This window comes from Castor canadensis, chromosome X (assembly GCF_047511655.1).
Source record: "Castor canadensis chromosome X, mCasCan1.hap1v2, whole genome shotgun sequence".
Lineage (NCBI taxonomy): Eukaryota > Metazoa > Chordata > Mammalia > Rodentia > Castoridae > Castor > Castor canadensis.
In genome coordinates, this window is record NC_133405.1 from 135,699,471 (window position 1) to 135,708,501 (window position 9,031).

Consider the following 9,031-nt stretch of genomic DNA (forward strand, 5'->3'; position numbering starts at 1 on the left):
ATCAGAGCATTTGGGGCTGGTCCCCTTGTGAGCGCCACTTTTTTGGCCTTTTTGTCAGCTTTCTGGTTTCCCCAGGAAATTGTTGCATCTCCCTTCTGGTGCTCTCAGCAGTGTGTAACTGCCACCCATTTAGGGGCCCACACAGCATCTAGCAGTTTGAGAATTTCCTGTCCATACTTGATACTTTTTCCTCCCAAGTTAATGAGTCCCCTCTCTTTATATAAGGCCTCATGGACATGAGTGGTTGTGAAGGCATCTTTAGAGTCAGTGTAAATATTTACTCATATTCCTGCAGTGATCTGGAGTGCCCATGTGAGGGCAACAAGTTCAGTCTTTTGAGCAGAAGCCCCCATGGGCAATGGGCAAGCCTCAATAACCAAGTTCAAAGTCACCACCACATAACCAGCAAAGCATGTGCTGTCCTGGACAAAACTGCTGCCATCTGTGAAATATTCAACATCTGGATTGCTGGTGGGTGGATTGGTTAGATCTGACTGTCTAGAGAAAACTTCATCCATGACCTCTAAGCAGTCATGGTTTGGGGGGCCTGAATCAATCAGCAACAGAGTAGCCAGGTTTAGAATCTTAACAACCTCCAGCCAGATGTGCAGGTTTTCACATAGCATACTCTGGTATTTGACCATCCAAGAGTTAGTCAGTCAATAATTTCCCTTATACTCTGTGAGTGTCAGGATGGAGTGACAGTGAGTTCTTGTGCTAGGGTGAGCTTGTCTGCTTCTGTCACCAGGGCAGTGGTGGCTGCTAGGGCATGCAGGCAAGGCAGCCAGCCTTGGAAAACAGCATCAAGTTGTTTGACAAGTAAGCCACCAGACGGTGCCAAGAGCCCAGTAGCCGAGTCAGAACCCCAGTAGCTGTTCCCTTTTGCTCATGGGCATACAGGGAAAAGGGCTTCATCACATCCAGCAGGCCCAGAGCAGGGACATTAGTGAGTGCCTTCTTGATTTCTTTAAAGGCTTTCTCTTGCTCCCTCTCCCATACTAATGGCTCCCATTCTCCCCTCTTTTGGCTTCATAGAGGGGTTTGGCCAAGAGGGAGTAGGTAGGGATCCAGATTTGACAGAAATCTGCAGAATTTTGCAGCTCCCAAAAACTCTCTAATTTGCCAGAGGGCTTTAGGGGCTGGGATGGAACATGCAACCTGTTTCCTCTTGGGGCCAAGCCTGTTTGCCCCTGGGACAGGTGAAAGCTGAGATATTTGACAGTGTTTTGGCAAATCTGGTCCTTTTTCCTAGAGACTTTGTATCCTGCATCCCATAAAAGAGAAAGGAGAATGCACTTCCCTTCCATACAGTCCTCCTGAGTTGGTCCAGCCAGCAGGAGGTCATCTACATACTGGAGAAGTGTTGCAGCCATGCTGGTTGGCTGAGAAGTCTTTTAGGTCAGATGCCAAGGCAGCTCCAAAAATAGTACATGAATTTTTTAAGCCTTGTGGCAACCAAGTCCAGGTTAGTTGCCCCTTTTGCCCAGTGTTTGGATTTTCCCATTGGAAGGCAAAAATAGGCTGGCTCTGTGGGGCCAGGCAGATGCAGAAGAATGTGTCTTTAAGATCTAGGCAGGTAAAAAACCTTGCCTCAGCTGGGACAAGGCCTAAAAGCGTGTATGGATTTGGGACTATGGGGTGCAAAGTGACAGTTGCTGAATATACTGCCGCGAGGTCTGGAACTGGCCTGAAATCCTCAGTCCCCAGTTTCTGGACTGGTGATAAGGGGGTGTTCCAGGATGACTGATAAGATCAGAGGATCTCATATTTTAGGGTCCGTCAAAGTGTTTTTGAATTCTGACCTGGGCCTTGAGGGGAATGAAGTACTGTTTCTGGCTGACGGAGGTGACTTCCAGCTTTAGTTCCATCACCACTGGGGGCACATTTCAGGCCAGACTTGGGCAGTTATCTCCAGCCAATACACCTGGAATCTTGAAGGGAAGTTCAGGAATTTCAAGGGGCCTCCCTTGAGGGATATAGAGCCACCTGTTCTTGTACAGTGGTGAGGATTAAAGTCTTTGCCTCAAGTCCTCTCAACTTTAAGGGTGCTGAGCCATCTGAATCAAAAGTTATCTGTGTCCTCAGTTTGCATAATAACTCCCTGCCCATCAGGCCCACAGGGCAATCAGGGAGAGAAAGGAATTCATGCCTTACTTCATGACTCCCAAGATTGCATCATCTAGCCATTAAGAAAGGGCAGTGGACCCAGTCCCCTATAGCCCCAATAATAGTTGTATGCTTGTCAGAAAGAGGACCCTCTGGTTGGGTCACAACTGAATGCTCAGCACCTGTGTCCACCATGAGATCAATGGGATAGCCCCCTATTTTCATTTGGACCATAGGCTCCTGGGGGCCCAGTAGAATGGAGCCCAGTCTGTCCTAGTCTTCTTCATAGCCTTCCAGGCCTGCCAGACTGACAATGTTTTCCTTCCAGGGGCTTGCTCCTCTGTGGGTGGGCTAATATTTTCATTTGACAACCTGGCCTCTGCCTCTGAATATCCCCAACCTGACCCCTTGGGGACACTTATTCTTCCAGTGCCCTTCATGATGACAGTAGGTACATTGATTTCACCCTAGTTCCTCCCTAGGGCAAGGGCATCCTGGGAGCAATTTGTCATCATCCTCAGGGATTGCCTCTGCCTCTGCCTGGATTAGCTCACTAGGGCCCATCTGACTGTCCAGCAAGGTCTGCTGCAAGGAGGTCCACTTTCCTTTTCATCTTTCTGTCAGCCTCCCTCCTAGCTTCCTGTTCTTGATTGACAAAAACCTTTGTGGCCACCTCCAGAAGCTGGCTAGCATTCATTCCAGCAAATTCCTCCAGTTTCTGCAATTTTCACCTTATGTCTTCCTGGACCTGGCCAAAAAAAAGCAGCACTAATCATCCACTGGTTTTCAGTGGCTTCTAGGTCAAAGGGAGTGTACAAAAGGAAGACCTCACACAAATGCTCATAGAACTGGCTGGGACTCTCATCTGGCCCTTGGAGGACTTCTGATGTTTTGCTCACATTCATGGTCTTTTTCCCTCTTTCCTTCGTGCCTCCCAATAATGCCTCGTGATACTGTTCAAGTCACTGATAATCTCAGCTATTATTGGGGTCCCAATGGGGATCTTCCTCAGGGAACTGGGCCTGAGCATATTCTTGGGCACTTAGGGTGCCCTCAGTTGCATGATCTTCTAACCACTTTAGAGCTGCCAACATTATATGGTGTTGCTCTTCAGTATTAAATAGAGTCAGAAGAAGCTGTCGACAGTCTGTCCAGGTGGGTTTGTGAGTCTGGATGATAGACTCATCAAATCAATCACAGCCTGAGGCCTTTCCATGAAGGAGGGGGTATGATGTTTCCAATTGAGGAAGTCTGTGGTAGTAAAGGGCTAAGAGCAAATGTCCATCTTCCTCCTTGTATTTAGCCTTCCTGGTCATAATACATGGGATTCCAGGCTTCCCTCAGGGGCATCTGCAGGGCAGCGGGAGTCTGAGGAATGGAGGGGTCCTCACAGAGGCTGGTTAGATGTTCCTGATTGAGTGGGGGATGTGAGGTGAGCACCAGCAGACTTGGAGTGGGTATGAGGTCCATAGGACTCAGGGAGGTCAGGGGAGTCGAGGCCCCAGAGGCTTCCAAACCAGATTTTACAGGTATGACTGTCCTTCAAGTTTTCCCATCCAATGTCAGAGGCAAGGGTGCAGAACTGGGTGTTGGTGGCAGAGGTGGATAAAGTGACACATAGGTCAGGGGCATTTCCTTGAGTTCCTCAGCCAGTATAGTTTCCTTTGTTTTCTCTTTACACTTGGAAGTTGCAGCCACCCTAGCTACCATAATCTTACAGGCCTCTTCCAGACAGGGCCTTAGCCATGTGGGCCAGCTGAAAACAGCATCCTGCCAACAGTCAATATAGGGAAATTGGTCTGGGTGTCCAGGCCTTCCTACAATTACCCTGTAAATTCATTAACCACAGTTTTATCTAATGACCCTTCTGGGGGACACCCTACGCCAACAGCAGGCCAATCTACTTCACAAAAGACCTTAAGCTTGTTAGGAGTTAACTCCATAGTCTCCACTAAATCCCTTTTTAAAGTTTTTAACAATTCACTCCAAGGGAGTGTTTTTACTCTGATTTCCACCCATCTCCTCCCTTTACCAGACAGCAAGACAGACACAGAGGAGGAGGGGTTTTGGAGGAGAGGTAAAGGGGGCCTCTTCTCCTACACACAAGGAAGAACAATTGCACCTCTTATCGATGACCTGGACGTGTAGGCCAGGAAATGCACCTACAGAGTCCTGACTCACTTCGTCCATCTCCGGCCACTGCCCTCGCAAGGATTTAGGCATCTCTTGGCAATAGTGAGTCCATATAAATCCTGTACTGGAGGCCCTGTTAGGGCTCACCCTTGACCATATGATTCAGCAGGGACCCACAAATTGGGACTCCTCACTCACTTTGCAGCTGGGCTGTATCTCAGGCTCACACTTTCACATACTCTCACACAGCACAGTACTTCCACCCTGCTCCCTGAACCTGAGAGACATGGTTTCACCCCAAAAGGCACTTACTAGGGTGTCTCACTAGGAGTTGAACAGTCTCCCCTTCTGCCTCCTGAGGTAGGGCTGAATTCAAACCAGGGTCTTACCAGTCTGACAGGTGGCACTGCCCTTGTTGGTTCCTGTGCCTCACTGGGCTCCGTTGTGTGTCTGAGGACCTCACCCAGACTTTCTGGGAGGATGAGTCTCTCCTCTGGATCAAGTTGTCTGTTAGTGTGTGGCAGGATCAATTCTCCTGGTGGTTCGGGGGAAGCACCCCAGCGACAAGGGAGGTGAAAAAACCACAGTCCCACAATCCCAGCAATGAGCCCCCAAGAAATGTTATGAGAAACTCGAACAGAGACATGGGACTCTGAGGCAAGGAAGCAATGCTTTATTGTATCGGCACAGCCTCAGCGGACTCATGTCCAAAGGCTGAGCCCCAAGACAAAGGGGTCTCACCTTATATACCCTTGCAAGCAAGTTAAAGAGGCAATAAAATTAAAAAACAAGGTTTAACCCATATATGGCTACATGCAATTCTATAGGCTACTTCACCCTAGTGTTAAGTGCCCTTCTACCCCTGGTGCTATGTGACCTTCACATTTGGATTCTTTATGTTTTATCTCTCTGCTATGACATCCCTTCCCCACTGCTACATTATTGGAATGCAGGCCTGTCTATTTCTTTTATGGTCCTCCTCCCTGCTACAGAAGGAGCAATAGAAAAAAATTAAATGGTCAAAGCAGATCTCCCACAGGTTGGCATATACTTTCCAACAAGGCACTCATTCCTGGTCATTTCTAAACATTAATTATCATTCTTCTTAGAAACAGCCAAGACTTCTACATTTAAAACCTGGGCAACCATTATTTAGAGTGAGGGTAAAACACAGGTGAGCAGATCTTACCACAGCCAGGGCTCACCTACTGCTAATGGAAAAACAGGGCCAGGAAGGACAGTGTATCCAAGACTGGCTGGCAGGTGGCACAGCTCTTCTTAGAGCCCAAGCCTCCCTCCAGTTGAGTGTCCAGCTGCCCAAGGGATGCAATGCCATTGCACAGAACAAGGGCTCCACTCACTCAGCAACTAGACAGCACCGTGCACTCCTGCTGGCCATTCTGGGTCCACATGACTTGCTCAGAAGATTCACCAACACCACTGGTAATAATACTATCAGGAGGAGCATTGTTCACCCTTGCTCACACACTCCCAAATGTAGAAACTTAAAACATGCCTAAGAATGCTTCTGAGAGCAATGACCTCTCACTTTCACCCACAGGGATGGAAGACTCTACTGGCCATCATCACCATTTTGAAATTCAAAAACACCAAACAAAGCCAAAATTTCAGACATTTTTTTAAGGTTTAAGAGTAAGACTCCTGCATGTTCTATTCTCTCTCTCTCTCTCTCTCTCTCTCTCTCTCTCTCTCTCTCTCTCTCTCTTTCTCTCTGCATGGCTACTGCTGAGCTTGACTCCTGGAATGCCTGTCATGGGGCAAAGGCAGCCTGCATGCTTGTGCACAGTAAATGGAGAGGGGCAGATAATCAGTGGTAAATGCTCAAGAAATCAAAAGAAGCCACCAGGAGGCAAGATGAAGAGAGTGTCTCTGAGTAATGCCATGTGACAGGCAGTTGGGAGGCCTTTTATAAACTGTCAGTCAGTTACATTCCATTCAGACTAGGGCAATACCCATGTTGAGTACCTACCTGTTACCAGTATTACAGGTAATTAAGATACCACATTTCCATACCAAACTAACCAATAACACATGCCTGGGGCAGTGATATTTAATTCAGTATATGATGAATGACCTCCTTGGTACCAAAGTTCATAGATGTCATGACCATCATCTGCCCAACTGCACTTCTAGGAAAGAACAGAGAGAACATAGGCAGAGACTGCTCTGGAGTTCTCAACCAGAATACAGCGTCTACTGGGGCTCATACACCACTGAACTTTGGCTCAGTTAACAGTAGAGTCTAAGGCATAGGTTGCAACCACCATTGTTGTACCAAAGATGTGTTAGATGGAAACACAAAACAATGTGGATGGCCCAAGATCCCCCTTTAGCTTGCTAAGCAGGTGCTCTACCACTCGAGCCACTCACCAGCCCCTCCTTTAGCATCTACAATAAGTACGGTGACTTACTAAAGATGTTTTTAATCCCAATCAAATTCCTAGAAGAACAGAGTGAAAAAACTCACAATTACTATGAACGAGAACATATGAAAATTACTCCGTACCTCCTAGAGCCGATGCATCTCGTGACCACTGTGCAGGCAGATGGCCCTGTTTCTCCACAGAACCCACTTAGTCCACCCTTTTCCTGTGACAGAACCTGGAATGGGCCTTGGGTTGACGTGTGTGAGAAAATGTCATACATTTGGCCTATCACACAGATCACCTTACCTGCTGTGTCCTGAATGTTTGTGTCCCTTCAAAACTCCCATGTTAAATCTGAAACCCCAATGATGGTACTAAGAAGTAGGGTCTTAGACAGGTTATTAAGTCATGGAGCCTCATGGATGGGATTAGTGTCCTTATAAAAGAGACCTCAGAGAGCTCCCTGCCCTTCTATCAAGTGAGGACACAGTGAGAAGGCAGCCCTAATGAGACACTGAATATGTAACCCCTTGACCTTGGACATTCAGCCTACAAAACTGTGAGCAATAAATCTCTGTTGTTTACAAGCCTCTTGGCCTTTGGAATTCTCTTATAGCAGTAATGATAGACCCAGGCACTATTTTCAGAACTTTACACTGATAGCAATTGAAAGATAATTAAATGTTATCTACATCTTAAATGATAAATGCATAGCCTAGGCACACAGATAAAGCTGTAGTTTCAATACCTCTGTTCAGAGATATAACAGTATCAATGGCATCCTTTCTCTGCTGAGTTATTCTAAAGTTAGAAACAAAAATGGCTCGGAACTCCAGAGCAGAGAAGTCAAATGGAAATTTGTGTAATGAGGGAAATACTTGTTATGTGTTCTGTCCAGCATAGCAGTCACAAGCTACCCATGGTACAGCTGAGGAGCTGAATTCTTTCCCTTGGTTTTCATTAACATATACAGCACAAGTGACAGGTGGCTACTGAATCACACAGCAGAGCTCTAGAGCAGGCTTCTCAACCTCAGTGCCAATTGATATGTGGGTCCAACAACTCCATTGTGTGGACCGTCCTGAGTGTTGTGGGATGGTCAACAGCTTCCCTGGCCTCCACACTCTAGATGCCAGCAGCATCCTTATGACCACAAATACTGCCTCATGTCCCCTGGGGTAGGGGCGGGGGGGCACACTGCACTGCATCCCCCAGATTGAGAACCAATCAATGCTCTAGAGAATGAGATGAAAGCTCTCCACGTCTTCCACTCCTCAGTTCCCCAAAGACTCTCAGGGAGGGAACCTGGTGTGAAAACAGTGAGGCAGTCGGTGTTCTTGAATTGTCAGTCCTTGCCTGGCAGCACTCATCAGCATCTCGACCATCAGCACAGAACATGCCTGCCTGAAATTCTGACACCACCACCATGGAATAACATTGACTTTTGTTCTGCTTTAAGAAGAGCTGTGCGCCTGCTGAGCTTTCTATCACTTAAAACATGCAGAAAGGGAGTGTGAAAATGTGACACTATGCAAAAGACCAACTTCATTTAGAGATCTCCTGCTTAGGTAAAACCTGACTGTGATCATAAATATTAAATGCACGGGACAAACAGTCCTAGTCTGCAGGTGCCATGGGTCACGCGTTCAGCTTGGATGAAGGGGATCGGGGCAGCCATTCTCTGTAGGCAAGGGCACCCCCACCCTCCACAGAGAGTTAAAAACCCAACTGATCCCTGCAGCCGTGGCTTCTCCTCCAGGTAATTTCCCAGGACCAACTTTAAATCCAGTGTCTCTAGCTGAAGCAACAGTTGAAAACACTGAAGCCTGTGCCTACAGAAGGCATCTTATGAGATGAACAAGTGATACACACACACACACACACTGACAAAAGCAGTACCTTGTTGAATTATCATCTTGGATAAGCAGAGGAGGCTTGTCCGTCAGCTTCTGTGGAGCAAACTGAGGGGAAGGGGAGCGAGAGGTTTCCATGGAGGATGTCTGCAGGTGCCCGACCTTGGAAGGGAGCAGTGCCTCGTTCATATGCTAGCTCTCTTGGGGCTGGGCATTGCTGAAAACAGAGGGCTGTGGGAGAGGGGCAGGTGGGTCAAATGCACATCCATAGTCACCTGGGGAGGAGTTGGGAAAGGACTGCCGGGGAAGGCCAGGGGAGTGCCTGCAGGTGTGCTGTCAATGTCCCTGTACCTCCTGGGTTAACACTTGGGTGGTAGAGGCCTCTGTAGGACTGCCTTCTTAGGGAACAGAGCTGAGTTTACCAGCCTCAAGTCACATCCCTGAGTATATGGGTATTAATGGGTACCCTGGACTTGGGGTCCCCAGTCTGTCGGTGCATTCTCCTTTGAGTACCTAGAATGTCAAGGTAGAGTTCCCTTGGGCTGCTCTGGG

General features: G+C 47.7%; 1 protein-coding gene across 1 annotated transcript in view; it reads right to left on the reverse strand.

Moving 5' to 3' along the window:
• Positions 1 to 8,668, reverse strand: part of LOC141419511 (uncharacterized) — a 29,892-nt gene extending 21,224 nt beyond the window's left edge. Inside the window, exon 1 of the mRNA XM_074062300.1 lies at positions 8,526 to 8,668. Within this exon, the coding sequence (XP_073918401.1) occupies positions 8,526 to 8,668 (143 nt within the window). The remainder of the gene's footprint in view (positions 1 to 8,525) is intronic.
• Positions 8,669 to 9,031: the final 363 nt, after the last annotated feature.